The 19,696-nt window shown below is 38.8% G+C and overlaps 1 protein-coding gene across 2 annotated transcripts in view; it reads left to right on the top strand.

The window, feature by feature from the left end:
- Positions 1–19,696, top strand: part of syt6a (synaptotagmin VIa) — a 57,804-nt gene that overhangs the window by 32,048 nt on the left and 6,060 nt on the right. For both annotated transcript variants that reach the window (XM_079849275.1, XM_079849274.1), the window contains exons 2-5: positions 5,827–6,211; positions 10,938–11,496; positions 16,634–16,754; positions 17,889–18,060. In XM_079849275.1, coding sequence (XP_079705401.1) covers positions 5,827–6,211; positions 10,938–11,496; positions 16,634–16,754; positions 17,889–18,060 — 1,237 coding nt within the window. The remainder of the gene's footprint in view (positions 1–5,826; positions 6,212–10,937; positions 11,497–16,633; positions 16,755–17,888; positions 18,061–19,696) is intronic.

The raw sequence follows: 19,696 nt of genomic DNA, 5'->3' as shown, positions 1-19,696 counted from the left end.
GCGAGGTGTTAACCGAAATGGAGGAGCAAGAGATAATAAGAAAATCTGTAAGCGAATATGCATCGCCATTAGTACTGGTGTGGAAAAAGGATGGAAGCCTCCGCATTTGTACAGACTTCAGGTGGCTTAATGCGAGAACACTCAAAGATGCTCACCCACTCCCTCATCAGTCAGACTGCCTTGCTGCTTTAGGAGGTAACAATTTCTTCAGCACTTTGGACTTAACCTCTGGATTCTATAATTTGCCCATGCATGAACAAGACAAAAAATACACTGCTTTCATTACTCCTATGGGACTACATGAGTATAACCGCATGCCACAAGGCTTGTGCAACAGTCCAGCTTCATTCATGCGGATGATGCTTAGCATTTTTGGAGATATGAACTTTACCAGCTTACTGTGCTATTTGGACGATTTACTTGTGTTTGCGCCCACGGAGCATGAGGCCTTGAGCAGGCTTGAAATGGTTTTTCAGCGGCTTAGGTTACATCACTTGAAACTGAGTCCCAAAAAGTGTCATTTCTTGCGTGATTCAGTGAAGTTCTTGGGCCATACTATTTCTGGCCATGGTGTCTCTGTGGACTTCACGAAGGTGGATGTTATATCCAAAATGTCCAAAATGCAACTTATGGAGGAGGATGGTTGCACTCCATCAGCACGAAGAATCAAGTCATTTTTAGGAATGATTTTCTATTATCAACACTTTATTCCTAATTGTTCTTCGATCGCCAAGCCTCTCTTTGCTCTAACTGCGGGTCAGAAGAGACGGAGTAAAGCGAAAGTTAGGAAGCCTGTGGGCACGTTTAGAAAGCTGAATCCAAGTGATTGGACAGAGGAATGCAATATTGCTTTCAATACACTCAAGGAGAGGTTGCTGAACTGTGCTGTGCTTGCGCATCCTGATTTCTCCAGGCCTTTGATTCTTTCAATTGACGCGTCTCTGGATGGCTTAGGTGCTGTGCTATCCCAAGTTCCAGCAGGGGAAGAAATAGCTCGGCCAATTGCCTTTGCCAGCAAGACCCTAACCGTGTCACAGAAGAAGTACCCTGCACACAGGCTCGAGTTTTTGGCTTTGAAGTGGAGTGTGTGCGAAAAGTTCAGTCACTGGCTCAAGGGGCACACCTTCACAGTTTGGACTGACAACAATCCACTTACGCACATTATGACTAAGCCGAAACTCGATGCCTGTGAACAAAGGTGGGTTTCAAAGTTAGCCCCTTATTCTTTCGACATAAAACATATCGCAGGAGTCAAGAACATTGTGGCCGATGCCCTAAGCAGAGATCCATTTGCAAGATCAATTAGTCATAGGCTCATGAATGAGAGTTACAACCGCTTACTTACCGAAGCTGATGCTGTAGGAGAAGAAGGGATACAGGATGTGTTTCGTCTGAAGGTTGATTGCCACAAGATAAGTGATCAGGTTGGATGTCAATCGGGCTGTCATGTGCAGTCATGTGATCCAGTTGCCGTCAAGACACTTTGCCATGTCCAAGATGACTGGGAAATGGCGACGGTGACACGAGCCGTTCAGCTGGTGCAGTTAGTTCAGCAGATTGCAGACACTAGCCACGGTGAACAGCCTCTGCCTATGTTCTCTCATGACGAGTTGGAAAGAAGTCAAGAGCTCGACCTTACCATTTCCAAGGTTCTCCCTTTCGTGCTTCGTAAAAGACGCCCTTCAAGAAGAGAGAGGGAAAAACTCGACTATAGAGCTTTAGCCCTTGTCAAGCAATGGGATCACTTAAAAGTGTGTGATGGGATTCTGTACAGGGTGACTAAGGAACCTATAAGCAGACAGAGAAGACATCAGTATGTTCTGCCTCAGTGCATGGTAGAAAAAGCTTTACACGGTCTTCACGATCTTGCCGGTCACCAAGGACAGGCTAGAACAGTTCACTTGGCAAGACAGCGCTTCTTCTGGCCCAAGATGGAGCGTGAGATCAGAGAATATGTGAAGTGTTGCAGGCGGTGCATTCTGGCAAAAACACCTGAGCCAGCTGCTCGAGCTCCACTGGAGAGTATTCAGACTTCTGCACCTATGGAGTTGGTTTGTCTTGACTTTTGGAGTGCAGAAGATAACAAACAGCGTTCAGTAGATGTGTTGGTCCTGACGGATCATTTTACGAAACTTGCACACGCCTTTCCTTGCATCAATCAGACGGCTAAGCAAGTTGCTCGGAAGATATGGGACCATGTGTTCTGTGTGTATGGGTTTCCTGAGCGGATCCATACGGATCAAGGAACAAATTTTGAGAGTGAGCTCATTGCTGAACTGCTTGCACTTTCTGGGGTCTCCAAATCTCGTACAACGGCCTATCATCCTATGGGAAATGGCATCACAGAGCGGTTCAACCGAACATTAGGAAGTATGCTTCGCTCCTTGCCTCTGAGATCTAAGGATAAGTGGCCACAACAAATTCAGACTCTGACCTTCGCTTACAACTCAACAATACATGAGACGACGGGTTACGCACCTTTCCAACTCATGTTTGGCCGTGTCCCACGATTACCTGTGGACATAATGTTCAAGCAAGTATCGAAGGATCCAGTGATTGTTGATTACAGCAGCTATGTCGCCACTTTAATGTCTCATCTTCACGAAGCAGCTGAAATTGCTCAAAAACATGCTGTACTAGAACAGAGGAAACAGACCAAGATGTATAACCGCAAGATCAAGGGAGTACATTTGAACAATGGAGATAGAGTGCTCATTGCCAATAAAGGAGAAAGAGGAAAAAGGAAGTTGGCAGATAGATGGGAACCTACTGTGTACACCATTGTGGATAATGATCCCCAGACACACATATACAAAGTGAAGGATGACAAAGGACACATTAAAGTTATACATCGAAACATGCTCTTAGACATCAGTTTCTTACCTGTGACATGTCCTGAGGATGAAACATGTGAGTCAACGGTTGCCGATTGCTCGAGCGATTCAGAGTGTGAGAGCCAATCAACAAACTCCACTGATTCCTTGGAGGATGAAGATCCTAAAAACGAAACGCGTTCATTAGTATTGAATGAGGATGTTTCAAAGAGTTCAGAAACATTTGACGTACAAATGGAACAGGACACAGAGAAAAGTGATGATACTTACTGTGTTAATTCTGGTCAAGACAGCCAAAACCAGATGCTCCCTGAAAAAACATTGAGCACAGGAACTTCTGATTGTGACAATGTATTGGCAACATTTGACTTGACTAATTCAGGTATCGTTGACTCCGACTTACCTGTATGTGATGATGTGTCCATGCCAGGTCCTGAACAAGCGCAAGGCACTATTACAACACGGGCTGGTAGAGTAGTAAAAAAAGTCAACCGTCTTATTGAGACCATGGCTCAAAAGCCATTTAAAATGCCAAGTTTGTCAAACAGGTTCCAGAAAAAGTCACAGTCCCTTTTAAGCCTATTCTAATATCCGTGATTGGGTAGGAAGTTTATTTTATGTTTCTTTTGGGGATAATTTTTTTTTTTGTTGCCATGTGATATGAGAATAATGTGAATGAGGATTTGTTGCAAAGGTTAAGTGTGGTATGGTGTATTTGGCAACATACTTTACTAAGTGGTTTTGAGGCCTGATCACCCTCAAATATCTCTGTATCTGTCAAGACAGATAGCTTTCATTGCTGTAACTGGAATTTTTGCATTGTGATTCTTTAGTAAATCCTCTTTATGCACATGCATAATTTTGGTGAAATTAGGGGAGGTGAATGTAACAGATGTCATATTTATTAATTAATTTCACTCAAAATCTCCCTTTCTTATTATCATTTGTTATATTTCTTTCATTATTTTGCATTCTGGAATTTCATTTATTCTTCTAATATTGATTTCTATTAATTGAGATGTCATATTTTTATGGTTACACGGTCATTTTTCAGTTTTGTTTAATACGGTGCGTGGCTCCTTTAAGAGTCTTTGCAATGTTCTGTCATGTTCCGGTTCTGGTTGCTCTCCTTCAGTTCGCGGTAAATGCGACTGAAGAGAGGTGGGTTTTACTGACGCTCTGTCTGAAAAGTTTGAAATGAGTTTTGTTTAATGTAGTATAACATGTAATTTGTTCTCAAATGCACTTTAATCGTATTCAAACATGTATGAAGTTTGGGTGAATTATGTTATGAGTTAAAGCATGTATTGTTAGAGAGAATTCATTAATGTAAGCATGAGTGTGCAAGCTCTGTTGGCTAAAATAATGCCTTTCACTAACAGGCTGATTGAGAGAAGGCCACAGACTTGAGCTTGCAGTGATTTTTTATTTTTATTCATACAGGTATGTTCACTTTCATGTTTCTGTTTATATTGTTTTTAATTTATGTAAAATGCTTTATTTTTTTTATGAAATGTTAAACAATATTGAGTTGTTTATTTGAGAAACTCAAATATGTGAAATGAGTAAAACGTCGTGCAGTTCGCGGTAAATGCGACTGAAGAGAGGCTGATTGAGAGAAGGCCACAGACTTGAGCTTGCAGTGATTTTTTATTTTTATTCATACAGAATAAAATCCGGCCTGTGAAATTTCTGTTGTCCGGTCTCCTTCATTATAACACAACGCAGAGTCCCGACAGAGACCGGTCACACTTGGGGAAAAATAGTTTTCTCAAGTAAACTTAAATATTTTTGTAAGGTTATTTACATATTTTTAAGAAAGATACATTTGTATTTGCGATGAGCATCAAATCAGCGCATTAGAATGATTTATAAAGGATCATGTGACTCTGAATACTGGAGTAATGACTGCTTATAAATTCTGCATTTTAAAATATAATCAAATAGAAAACAGGTCTTTATAATATTTCTGTTTTTACTGTATTTTGATCAAATAAATGCAGCCTTGGTGGGCATAAGAGACTTTTGACAAGTACTGTATAAAGTATTTTTAAAAATATTATTATTAAGTCTTGATTCATTTCTCCTGTTCTGACCTTGAGTCTTTCTTTACTTGGTATTGTGTGCTTACAGTAGTCATGTAATGACAAATGACTTGGAAAGGAATGAGGAACTGACTGAAGAACAAAAGTTGTAAAATACTCTAAATTAGACGTGGCCTAAAGCCCTTTGAACTGTCAGTAGAGATTTATATTCCATTTGAGCAAGGACACATTGTACGTTCCTCAGGAAGCCCAGGGAGATCTCAGCATGCATTATTTCAAATAAATCAAACCGGTTGAAGCAGTGGGCGGAGAGCGTTCATACAACTGTTGGGAGAAAACAAAAACGTAATCAGCGTTTCTCGCTATAAAAACACATCTCAGACAGAAAATAAAAATGAATTCAGCCGGCTCAATAGTATTGCTCGAAAACCTATATAGAGCTCCCACACAAAATGACAACTCTCCCTTTTATTTTACATTATTGTTTACACGGTGCTTGTCAGCAGTCTTGGAGCTTCTCCAGTCTGTTTGTTCTTTTGCAAGCAAATTCTCTGTAATCGTGAAGAAATGAGTTTGATCTTGCTTTCCGCCTACATGCGTAAGAGCCATTGATGGGTGGAAAGCGTCGCAGTGAGAGCACTTGATATTGCTGCGGCATCTTCCGCTAGCATTGTTCCCTTGGAAATAGATTATGGCCTTGTATCTGCGATAACTTTAATTACATTTCATCATTTCTGCACTGTGTGTTTGTGAGTGTGTGCGTGGTATCGAATTCAGGGATTCAGGGAACCCATGGATCTCATGGATCTTTAGATAAGTAATATTAATACAAGTCATTGCTCATGTGAACCTTCTTGAAACTAATGCACTTCTCTTTCTGTCTGTCTCACTGTTTCGACCATCTGTTTGTCCATATTGTGCGGCCCATCACTTCCGCCCGGCTGTAGACATCACTGTTGGCCTCCCCATCGGTGTGATAATAGCGTGTGGCCTGGCGCTGCTGTTGCTCTCCTCATTTGTCTCCTGGAGGCTGTGCTGGGTTCCTTGGAGGAACAAAGCCCTCTCGTCAAGTTCTGCGGTCCTCGCCCCTGACGACTGCCCCTCACTTCATTTACCGCCTCTCCTGCCCAGTCCTCAGCCATCCGAGGTCGCCATGGCGACTGAAAAGGAGAAGTATTCTATGGCGTCGATGGGCTTCCTGGAGGCAGCTGTTAAAATAAGCCGCACCTCTCCCGACATCCCCGCCGAGGTGCAGCTCTCCATGAGGGAGCACTTTTTGCGCCGTACACAGCGCATGCAGCGACAGACCACAGAGCCTGCGTCATCCACCAGGTAACAGAGCCAAAAGGCATCTAGGAACTCACACTTACACTACCCTTCAAAAGTTTGGGGTCGGTGAGATAATGTTTTCCTAAAAGACGACTGCGTTTATTTGATCAAAATGCAGTAAAAGCAGGAATCTTGAGAAATATTTTTAAAACAACTGTGATGAAAAGCTGATTTTCCTGCAGCCATTATTCATTCTTCAGTGTCACATGGTCCTTCAGAAATCATTTGAAGATGCTGATTTGCTGCTAAAGAAACATTTCTTATTAAAAGTCAAACTTACCCCAAACGTTTGAACAAAATTGTTGTCATTGGCTAATTGTGATTAATGAATTGAATGTTGATAAATGTTCAATATTAAAGGTTTTTATGTCTAGTTGTTATTTAGGGTCTTTGTGGACAGTGAGTAAAAAATGTGTGTCAAGATGTCCTTCTTAGAATTTATTATAGTAATATTTTGTGATTGTATTTTAATAATTTTTTTTATTTTAATTGTCAAAGTTATTTAAAGGATTAGTTCACCCAAAATTCTGTCATTAATTACTCACCTTCATGTCTTTCCAAACCCGTAAGACCTTCGTTCATCTACGGAACACAAATTAAGATTTGTTTTATGAAATGAATGATGAAATACACGAGAATGCTTTTTGTGTCAAAAAAAAAAGAAAAGGCAAGCGTGTGATGCTGACGCAGGATCCAGCCAATAATGAGCCGGCGTTCTGAGGTAGAACCCGGAAGCGCTGCACTGTGTTTACAACGTGAACAGCATCAGAGACGGACACGAAAGAGAAGAAATTGGTGAATAAAGCCGTTATTTTTTGGGAGGGTTTTGCGCACAAAAAGTATTCTTGTGGCTTCATAACATTAATGTTGAACCACTGTAGTCACATGGACTATTTTAACAATGTCTTTACTACCTTTCTGGGCCTCGAAAGTGATGATTGCATTCCAGTCTATGGCGGGGTCAGAAAGTTCTCAGATTTCATCAAAAATATCTTAATTTGTGTTCCGAAGATGAACCATTGCTTCCTGAGCAACAGACCACGGGTTGTCAAAATCAATACACAGAGCTCTCAGCCCATCACACTGAGCATGGGTGCACCACAAGGCTGTGTACTGAGTCCACTGTTATACACCCTTCTGACCAATGACTGCACTGCAAAACACCAAAGCAACAGCATTGTGGGCTTATCATCAACAATGACGAAGTAGCATACAGGGATGAAGCGGACCAGCCTGGTGTGACTACAATAATCTCGCCTTGAATGTCAACAAGACAAAAGAGATGATTGTTCCATCCATCAAAGTCCGTCCCTTATCCATCAAAGGCACAGAAGTCGAAACAACACAGAAGTTTAAATTCCTGGGCCTGCACATATCCAATGACCTCACATGGTCATCAGTCAGTCATTTTTATTTATAGAGTACATTTAAAAACAACAGCTGTTGGCCAAAGTGCTGTACAAAGTGTAAATAGGTATCTTAATGAGTATACATAAAACACACAAATAAACAATACACTACAGTTTATACCACTAGGCCCACTTAGGACCATAAGCAACGGTAAATAAGTGGGTTTTAAGCAAAGATTTAAAATCAATGTATGTTGGTGCAGTCTTTATGTAAGATGGCAGATTGTTCCAAAGCTGTGGAGCGGCCACTGAAAAGGCACGATCTCCTTTCAATTTTAAACGTGTCCTTGGAACAGTCAGCTGTAGACTACTGGTTGACCTAAGTTTTCTAAAAGCATTATGATAGGATGAAAGGAGATTAGAGATGTATGGAGGAGCCATTCCATGCAATCCCTTATAAGCAAACAATAGTGTTTTGAACTCAATACAATGTTTAACTGGAAGCCAATGGAGGGAGAATGAAATATGTTCGCTTTTCCTTGTTCTTGTTAACAATCTTGCAGCAGCATTTTGAACTAGTTGAAGATGTGACAATATGTACTGTGAGACACCTAAGTATAGTACATTACAGTAGTCTATGGAACACCTCCTCCTTAGTAAAGAAGGCCCAACAACGCTTGTATTTTCTAAGAAGGCTGAAGAGAGCAGGCACGACCCCCTCTATCCTCACTGCTCTCTACAGATGTGTCATTGAGAGTGTATCACGGTCTGTATGGAAACTGCTCTGCATCTGACAGGAAAGCCCTACAGCGGGTAGTGAAGTCGGCACTGCGTATCACTGGGACCAGCCTTCCTGCTATTGAAGATCTCAACAATACAAGGTGTGTGAAAAAAGCAACCTCCATCTTGAAGGACTCCTCTCACCCTTCCCACACCTGGTTCAAGACCCTCCCATCTGGGAGGAGCATCCAGGCCAGAACATCCAGACTCAAAAACAGTTTCTTCCCGCAAGCGGTCAGACTTCTGGAACGCACCTAACCACCCCCAACCCACCAAAAGATTGTGACCATACCCCATTATAATAATTCATTTTTATTATTTTTTATTTATTTAAATATATTCGTACCTCAATGCTTCTACACTTAATGTTAATATATATATATATTGCTTTATTTATTTGTATAATTTATTTTCCATCTTTTTGTATATCTATTGTTTACATTACTGTTGTCTTTTAGTCTTCATGAATGTGTTACCATTGTTCCCTGAAGGAACTGTGTTTCGTTTTTAACAATTGCCATGCAATGTGCTAAAAATGACAATAAAGTTGACTTTGACTTGAACGAAGGTCTTAAGGGTTTGGAACAACATGAGGGTGAGTAAGTAATGACAGATTTTTTTTGTTTTGTGTGTGTGTGTGTGTGTGTGTGTGTGTGTGTGTGTGTGTGTGTGTGTGTGTGTGTGTGAACTAACCCTTTAATACAAAATCAGATGTATCCTACAGTATATATTCTGCGAACATTTTAAAATAAGTTTAAAAGGGGAGCTTCTTGCCCAAGGTAAGGGTCATCTTACCCCTTTCATGACTTTCCGTGTATTGCAATAACAAAATTTCCTTTAAAGTAGATAGTAGATGTGAAAGATATGTATAAAAATGATGTTATTTAAGCCAGCGCAAATACCTGTGTTTACATCCTGTTTTCGGTTGAAGTCCACAGTAGTCGATTGCCGAGTTCACGCGCGTGATCATAGGTAACTAAACCTATGCGCGTGAACTCTGCAATCGACTACTTTGGACTTCAACCGAAAACAGGATGTAAACACAGGTATTTGCGCTGGCTTAAATAACATCATTTTTATACATATCTTTCACATCTACTGCAGTCAGATTCACTCGTGTTCACTCTGAAGGAATCACTCACATTTTCTGTGCACTTGTAATGACACATCAAGGATGTTAAGAGGCTAAAAGCAGGTTTAAAACTTGCCCCATTGAAGTCAACAGGGTGCAAATTTTAAAAATAGAATAACTCGGTGTAGGCAACACCGATTTTTGTCATTGTTCTCTGTATTGACAGCACTCCAAATGTACAAAAAAAAACAATGTTAAAATTGACCGGAGTTCTCCTTTAACGCGCCGACATGTTGCGCAACTGCGCCTCTGGCGACCCGAGTTCGATTCCCAGCTCGAGGTCCTTTGCCGATCCCCTTCCCCTCTCTCTCCACCCCACGCTTTCCTGTCAAAAATCTCTACTGTCCTATCAAATAAAGGCACAAAAAGACCAAAAAAATAAATAAATAAATAAATAAATAAACAGGATGATGCATCATCATACTGTACATGCTAAAGTCATCTAAATATGTTCAAATGTAGCTGTAAATTCACACTGTATCTTTGATCAATGTTCAGCCTGCATGTCATTCGTCACATGCAGAACTGTATATACCTGAGGGAAATGCAGTCTATGAATCAGACTGTCAGACCACCCTCCCTGTATTATTAGATCTGTGTAAACTTTCCTCTGTTTCCAAGGTGGTTATTCCAGTATGGCTCAAAACATCAATTACAGTCACCCCATTAGAGGATCTCAAAAAGACATTACAGAACAGATTAATACTGAGAACAGCAAGAGAAATGTAAACTTCTCAGACACATAATTTATATTTGAAAAGTATTTTGCTGATGATGCATAATATTTTAGAGGACAGTGAAAGTCTTTCATCTGTGACTGCTTTGTTATTTTATCCCTTCAATAATGTATTTCAGTATCACTTCAGGGCGAGTTTTTAATGTTTAGCTGCTTCATAATCAGTGGAACCAAGAGAAGCGCTGCTCATGCATACTTGATTCATTTGGGCTTGTTCCAGGGACCTTAATTACGGCATAGAACTTGTCCACTCAAAATGTAATATGGCATGTACTATTTGCTCATTAAAGAGTAATATTTCATTTTGCTACAGTACGTGGCTGCTTTTGAAGATTTTCCACTGCTTTTTGTTACAGAGCATTCCTAGAGATCAGCCTGACATGGAAATATGGAGTTTTATTAATATTAAATAGTATGCACTACAGTTGAATTAACACCAGAATTAATTTTAACACCCAGTCGCCTTTTGAGAACAGCTGTTACATTACGGATGAAACAGTTGCTTTCATGGTATTGAGGTTTGTCTTCACTATAGAATTGTGACAAACCTCAAGTGTATAACAATATTATACATAATGTATAGTCTATGAATTATGCAAGTAACATATCTGTAGGATTTCAGATTTTAGTTACAAAACCTTGCCTTGGGCTGTTCAGCTTTTCATTCAACTTTTTCCAAACATCATCAAATCCCTCATGTTACTCTTTCTCTCCTTTCTCTCATTTTTTCAGGCATAGTTCCTTCAAACGTCACCTTCCCCGTCAAATGCAGGTTGGAAGTCTGGACCTGGGAGATGATTATGATGTGGATGAGCAGCCAACCAGCATTGGCCGTATCAAGCCTGAACTCTACAAGCAGATGACCACAGAGAACGACGACTCCGACAATAGTAAAGGCGGCAAAAACTGTGGCAAGATCAACTTTTCTCTCCGCTATGACTATGAGAATGAGATGATACTTGTCAAGATACTCAAGGCATTTGATCTACCAGCCAAGGATCTTTGCGGCAGCTCCGACCCCTATGTCAAGATCTACCTGCTTCCCGATCGGCAGCAGAAGTTCCAGACACGAGTCCATCGTAAAACGCTCAACCCCACGTTTGACGAGTCCTTCCAGTTTCCGGTCCCCTATGATGAGCTTCCCGCCAGGAAGCTCCATCTGAGCGTTTTTGACTTCGACCGGTTCTCACGGCACGATATGATTGGGGAGGTCATATTGGACAATCTGTTAGAAGTGTCTGATCTCTCGAGGGAAACCTCCATCTGGAGAGACATTCAGTACGCTACCTCTGTAAGAGAACCTTGCCGCTCTCTCTTCTCTTGATGTGTTTGCCAAATCGTGAAATTCTGCTGGATTTTAAGACGATTTTTTTATGGGGAGAGGTGCATGATGAGGATGCTCATATATGTATTGATCACATATTGATCAGATCTGTAAATTAATATACAGTGAGTGGGTTACAAAAGTCTGAGACAACTAGTTTAAAAAAAAAATTAAAATTTAAATATGAGCATAACAATTTGAGTAAAAAGTTGACTTGTAAAATGTAGATTAAAATTTCACAATGTTTTAGTAGTTGTTTTGAGAACATCTAACCATGTGTACAAAACTGTTCACATGATCAGTGTCACAAATTAGCTTTTTTGATAGTGACCAAATCTAAATTATTATTTTTTTTATAGCCTATATATTTTAACGGTAATAAAAAAGGTTTATTTCCAGGTTAAATTATATTATAATATTTTATATTATTATATTATAAAATTACTCTATTTGAACAGAACAAACGGTTGCAAAAAAAAAAAAATATATATATATATATATATATATATATAATTTACTTACAATATGTTTACAAAAAAATTCTAAATGTGTTTATTGTGTTCAAATTTTGTTCTTTTGAACTTTTGACTCATCAAAGAATCCTAAAAATTGTATCAAGGTTTCCTTAAGAATATTAAGCAGCACAGCAAATCAGTATATTAGAATGATTTCTGAAGGATCATGTGACACTGAAGATTCTAATGATACTGAAAATTCAGCTTTGCATTACAGGAATTAATTATATTTTAAAACATATTAAAATAGAATAGAACACAGTTCTTTTAAACTGTAATAATATTTGAATCAAAAAAATGCAGCTTTGGTGAGCATAAGAAATTTATTTTAAAAATATAAACATTGTACATATAAAATGTATTAATTGTAGTCTCAAATTTTTGGACCCCGCTGTACCACATGACGTGATCCTGGTCTGATAAATCATAAGTCATCCAGGTCATCTACAACATTCTAGACACTATAGTTTAATTTTAGTAAGAGAAGGAAGGATGGATCCTGAAACCAAGTACACTTGATTTTGCACCGGTCAGACAGTTTGTGTTTAGTGTAGATTAGAAAATAAATTAATTCTAAATAACAAGGCCATTAGATGGCGACTATGGTATGTGAATTACCTTGTTGGGTTATTGACATAGTCTGTTAAAATGCAGACACAATATTCAACATTGTGCTATACACCTACTTACACCAAGACAGCCGAATTAATGAGAGTTCAGGGATCTACCCTCATTAACACACAGATAAGGTAGTAATTGACACATGGAGATGACTGACACAGGCTGATTGTGTGGACAAGGTAATTGCCTAATTTTTGTAAAGGGCTCTAATAAGAGGTACTGCCAATCACAGCATAATATTAATATTGAAGTTAACCTCCAAAATAGCTTCTGAGGTCATCTGAGGTTTGCTGATTACTCCTTTACGGCAGGCAATACTCCTCGACGAGTCTTATTTCTCTCTGTTTTCTAGATTTACAGCTATCCTCAGAGGAGCAATTCAATAAACCAGTGGTTATTGCTTTCGTGGCAGGAGGCCGGCTGCCCCTTGAACAATAGCACACGTTCTGTTGTACTTGGCAGGAGATTTGAATCTGGAACTCAATGCAAAAAACTATTATGTTATTTTTTCCTTTACACACAAAATGGATGTTAGGCTAACATCCTGCTCTTTTCCATACACTGCAAGTTAATGACAATAGGGACTCTCACGCTCATAAAATCCAAAAAGCAACAAATAATTACCATAAAAGTGGTACGTATGAATGAATCAAGTCTTCTGAAGCTATACAAAAACGTAGTACGCAGTTTGGATATGTGCATATTCAAATTTGTGTTGTTATTCAATTATGTAGTTTTAATTTGTGCATTTGTCAAAATTTGGTGTCACAAATGGTTCCAAGACAAAAGAACCAATGGCTTTTGAAACCACTGACGTCAAACATGGTGTGACATGTCTTGACATGCCATATTTAAATATACGTGAGTGTGCATGAGATTTCAGACCTATAACAGATGAGAGGATTATATGTGAAAAATAACTCTTTTTCATACAAAAATCTATTGATTGCTTGGGAAAAGAAACTTGATATCACCATTTATTTTCATTGTAAGAAAAAGAGCATAAAAATACAGCTAAACTCCTGCTTTTATATTTCATGGAAGAAGGATTTTACCAATGAATAACAATAGGCTAAATGTATCCGAGAAATGGTCTCATTTTTTTTTACATAAACTTGAACACATTCACTGTATTCACACATTGTTACTCCTCTGGAAATCAGACATAATTTAGTAAGCTTGATTACTTGACTTTTTAACCTGTGCCATATTGTTCAGTAATAGTCAGTTTATTTACTTAAAGTTTACTTGCTTTACAAATTTTCTTTCTGTCAAGCTGTAATTTTGAACATCTATCAGTTCACTTTAAAAAGTCCCTATATGATACTTAAGTGCAAACTACAAATAATCACCTTAGAGGGCTAGAGAGACATTAAGCCACAAGTAGGGAAGTCATGGGATATGTCTGTCAGAGAGAGGCTTATTGAGCTCATTTAAAGGGATTCATTTTTACACCAGTCTTAATACTGCTGAGATGATGACGCTAACACGCCAACTCTAACTTCCTTTGCATCGCATGTGCTTAACTTTCAGACAAAGAGGGTGGTCTTAATGTCTAAAAATTCCACTGTTCCAATGCATTGCCTTATTTTTGTTGGATAGGCCTACACTTGTTTTATCCTGATCTAAAAGCAACCTGATATGCTTGAATCAGCTGGGATGGAAATGATGGACCTCATGCCCTGGTGGAAAGGCCGAAATGTTTTGGAGAGTTGACGTTTAATTAACAGTTTGCTGGAGTGGTGTCCAGGAGAGCTCGCGGCTTGGAGAATAGCAACAACTAATTGGTCACTGTGGCTATATCTGTCCAAACAGTTCTCCCCTAGACCTCGATATTAAGTCAAAGGCTTATTAAACCCAACCGTCATAGTCAAAATGCCAAACCACAAATACCAATAAATAACTTCTTGCAGTACTAACTAGCTTTTAGACACTATAGCAAAGTGACTGTATTGATCGTATTGATGCAGAATCTTTCTCTATTCAGCCACTGTGCAGATTGGAAAGTAAATAATTACTGATTATCAACACTACAATGATTCGTCCTCTTAAAAGATTTGTCTCCAAAACATAGATTCGTTCACAAAAGAAACACCGCTAGTGACAAGTAGTCATAGCATTGATAAGTCTGTATGGAAGCCTGTTTCCGCCACATTACAAAAAGAATGGTTTGGTATTAAAACACAAAATGTCATAATGAGATATAAAGTTGAAATAATTATGAAAAAGAGTTGAAATTTTGACTGTCCTAAGATTTTTTTATCTCATAATTTATACTTTTTACTGTATGTAATATTATGATTTTTTAAATAGTTTTGGCTTTTTATCTTATTTCAACTTATGTCGTTATTATGCTTAATGTCATAATTTTGACTTTTAGGGCCCTATCTTGCACCCAGCGCAAATGACTTTGTACACCGACGCATGTATCATTCCTATTTTGCACCCGCGCAAAGCGCGTTTTTCCCTCCACAGAAGCACGTCGCTAAACTAGGGAATGAACTTGCGCTCCCTGGGCGGTTCAGCGCAAAAAAGGAGGCGTGTTCAGGCGCAAACGTTCCTTCATGCTATTTTGCAGGTTTAGAAAACAATTGCGCCACTAACCAGGAAAAAATAGTTTAAAGTCAGTGGCGCGTTGCGCATGTTATTCATATGCTATTTTAAGGGCGCATGCTTGGCCATAATCAATGTAGCGTGTGCACAACGCGCATACACTTTGATTCTCTCATCTACACAGAAGCAGCAGTTTTCATTTTTGCAAATCATACATTATTACGATAGATAGATAGATAGATAGATAGATAGATAGATAGATAGATAGATAGATAGATAGATAGATAGATAGATAGATAGATAGACAATTTATTATAAAAGCATACATCTAGCTTACACATTTACCCAAATTATCATACGCCTTTTTAACCGAAGTTAATTTGGGTGGGTTTCTCCATCCCCAACGTCCCTGACGAGAGCGTTGCTCTCCTTGGCTGTGAACCGATCCTGGTGTGCGCCTGGCAAATCCGCCGTTATAATAGGAATCCGCTTTAGAACAAGCGCGCCTGCTCTTAAAGGGAATGTGAGATGACGCTCTGATTGGTTTATTTCACGTTACGCCCAAACCACACCTATGAATAATGAAGCTACTTCAGACCAACCCATTTTAGATTTGCGCCTGGCGCAAGAGTCATTTATCCCGCCGGGAAAATAGCAACAACGCCAAGACCCGCCCACAAAGTTACTTGCGCTTTGCGCTTTGACACTTGCGTTTCAGATCGTTAAAATAGGGCCCTTAGTCTCATAATTATGTCTTAGTATCTCTTAATTAAAGGTGCTCTAAGCGATGTCACACGTTTTTTAGGCCAAAATTTTTTTTGTCACATACAGCAAACATCTCCTCACTATACGCTAGCTGCCTGTCTCCTGAACACACTGTAAAAAAACGAGGTCTCTGTAGGCGCCCCAGGCTCCACAAACGGCAAGAAAAACGAACTGGGCTAACCCACACCACGAAACATAACAAACTGTTCCAGCCAATAACCGACAAGAAGGATTTGGGGGTGGGGTTTGGGGGTTAGTACACGGATGAGGAGGAGGGAGGGTCTAGCTAGCTTCCGTTTTGTTTGACAATACTTTAAACGTCAACAAGAAGTGACGTCACCCAACATCACTTAGAGCACCTTTAAGACTATCATTTTAGAATTATGACATTTTATCTCATAATTGACCAAGGCATGATTTCATTTTTTTCTCCTCATGTGGTGGAAATGGCCTTCTATACTCATATATTGACTGGAAGTGATGCTTGTGGAACAGTGTCTACTCTAATAGTATCTGTCGCTGGTACATTAATGCACATTTACTGTTTTTATCTCTAATATCCGGAGCTATTGAATTGAAAAGGTGACCTTTGTAACAAAGTGTGCCAATACATCATGCTACATTGATTTGTCTGTGTCTGTGTCTGACAGGAGAGCGTGGACCTTGGGGAGATCATGTTCTCACTCTGCTATCTACCTACAGCAGGCAGATTAACACTCACAGTCATCAAGTGCAGGAACCTAAAGGCAATGGACATTACAGGATACTCAGGTAGAATTTCACCACTCAAAGCTTTACTGCCCTTAAGCATCAAAATACAGACATGCGATTAGAAGTAGAGGAGAGTGGGGTGAAAAGTGTCATAAGCACTCTCTTAATCTAAAGAACATAGGCTACTTTATGTGACTATCCATTTAGAAAGAAACATTTGTTAACACTTTAGTTTAGGGTCCAATTCTCACTAGGGTCCAATTCTGACACATCCTGAAGTATAGCCATTTTATATTACCTCTGTCTCATTTCTCCTTGCCTAGAGGACAACATAAGTAAAAAGTAGCACCACTCTCCCCTATAATTGGTCCATTTGGTTTTATGGCTTCTGGAAAGCTTTTTTTATTTTCTCATATATTGTTAATGCACACGTCCAGCACGTTCTAATCATGTTTTCATGTTACAAATTGGCTTCTGTTGAGTGTTAAATATTAACAAACTTTCCCAGAGGTAAATCAGCAGCATCACTGAGCGAGTTAAGCCAGACAATCTAAAGAAGCGTTACGAATGTGATTCAGGGAACAATTTTAAGCTCCAATAACATGAATGACTCACACTACATGGTTTTCCCTTATCATGATAGTGTGTCACACACCAGACATTTTTACTTTTATCTGCTGAAGAGTAAACGGTTTTCATTTGCAGTAAAATTGTATTCACACGCAGTGGATAATATCGGTTTAGAAGTGCCCCAAGCTAATTTGGTGTCAGAACAAGTACTTCTCATGTGATTTGTTCTGCTCAAGCTGGAAGTAGTTTATGGCTTACTAATGCACACGATAAATGGATCAGACAAATTGCGCAATAATGGAGAGGGATGGAAATCAGTATGCAGCTCTGATGTTAGAATCAGCGCTCAAGTCATTTCATTAAAGCTCTAAATCTCAACAGCCTTCTATTCACACTGAATGCAAAGTTGGCTCTATGAAGATACCCAGCATTCATTTCTAATCTTCTCATCTAATACTCTCATCAACTTCAAGCTATTGGTTGATGATTGATTAAAAGTATTGTAGTTTGCACTAGTTTCAATTAAAGTAAAATAACACATTAATTAATGAAAAGTTAAACTGCAAATGTGAAATTAATAGCGTTTTAATGATCTGAACTAATACCAGTGTTTTCTCTGAGCAGATCCCTATGTGAAGGTATCCCTCAATTGTGACGGGAGACGTCTCAAAAAGAAGAAGACCACAACAAAGAAAAACACCCTGAATCCCACTTATAATGAGGCTATTATCTTTGACATCCCTCCCGAGAGCATGGACCAAGTCAGCTTGCACATCTCAGTCATGGACTATGACCTGTATGTAACAGCTATTTATCATTTATACATTGAAATTTAAAGAGCCAGATGAACCAAAAGTGAAAATTCTGTCAATATTGACTCACTGTCTGTCAGCGGCGGTTGCAAAAGTAAAGGAAAGGAGCTGGATCTGTTCGCAGCAGTAATGATTTATTAACAAAACCTCAAAACAAAATACTTAGAACACACTTGATAATTAACATGAACTTAAATTCATGAAATTCATAAACGCGACGAGAACAGATAATGAACTGAAAGAAACACAGAGCTGAAATACCCAAACAAACCAATCAATGAAATGAATAACAGGTGCACATAATAATAACCATAGGAACTAACTGAAACACAGGAAACTGAAATAAAACACATCCATCCCACCCAAAAACAGAAAATGACACAAATTACCCGTAACACTGTCATGTTGCGAATAACAGTTTTCAATATTTCTCTCACACAAAGCTATTGTCTTCAGAAGGCTTATATGTAATGCAGAAGTCATATGAACTATTATACTTTTATGATACTTTTTTCTTGATTTTTGAAACATGAATACTACAGCCCTCATTCTTTGTAATTGCATAGGGAAAAACACATATATATTTTTTATTTTTTTTATTAATTTTCAATTTAAATTTGACTGGTTTGAAATAATATGAGAATATCTCTATAACAGTGTTAAAGAGATAGTTCACCCAAATATTCTCTCATCATTTACTCACCCTCATGCCATTACCAATGTATAAATTACTTTCTTTCTTCAGATAAACAAACAAAAAAATTCAAGAAAATAATCCATCTCTGTGAGTCCATAAAATGCCATTGAATGGGTTCCGCTCCTTTGCTTGAAAAACCACACACAGCAATTGTGACAGTAATCCATACGACCCCACTTGGATGAATCAATGTCTTCTGAAGCGAAACGATACAGGGTTGGACAATGAAACTGAAACACTGTTGGAGGTTTCACGTCTATATATGCTCGGCCTGGTGGCCAATCTTCACTGATTTTACTCTCCATCAGTAAGAGCAGAGAGTGAAGGTTGAATAAACAAAGCAATGGCACAGCTGTACAGTATATAAAATGTTGCCATCCACACAGCATAATGGGAGACATATCAGAGTTTAAAAGAGGACAAATTATTGGTGCGCATCCCGCTGGACAGCAAGTCTTTGTGGTGTAGCAAGAGCTATGATATCTAGGATAATGTCAGCATACCTCCACGTAGGACAAACCACATCCAACAGGAGTAACTGTCGACACAAAAGGAAGCTGTGCAATATCTTTGGCAATATATTTGGGCTGCAATATCATGGCATTCTCTACTGTGAACATAATTGTGACAACACGAGAGTGAGTAAATTACGAGAGACTTTTCATTTTTGGCTGCACTATTCCTATAACATTTAACACAGTTCATATATTATTATACAACCCCATTTCCAGAGAAGTTGGGACATTTTGTAAAATGCAATAAAATCAAGAATCTGATTTAATTTTCTAAAACCTTTATTTAACTAACAAAAGTAGAAAGAAAACATTTCCAAAGTTTTTACTGACCAACTTAAATGCATTTTGTAAATACACTCACCTAAAGGATTATTAGGAACACCATACTAATACTGTGTTTGACCCCCC

The sequence above is a fragment of the Squalius cephalus genome (genome assembly GCF_949319135.1).
Source record: "Squalius cephalus genome assembly, chromosome: 18".
Lineage (NCBI taxonomy): Eukaryota > Metazoa > Chordata > Actinopteri > Cypriniformes > Leuciscidae > Squalius > Squalius cephalus.
This window is presented reverse-complemented; position numbering and strand designations above follow the sequence as displayed.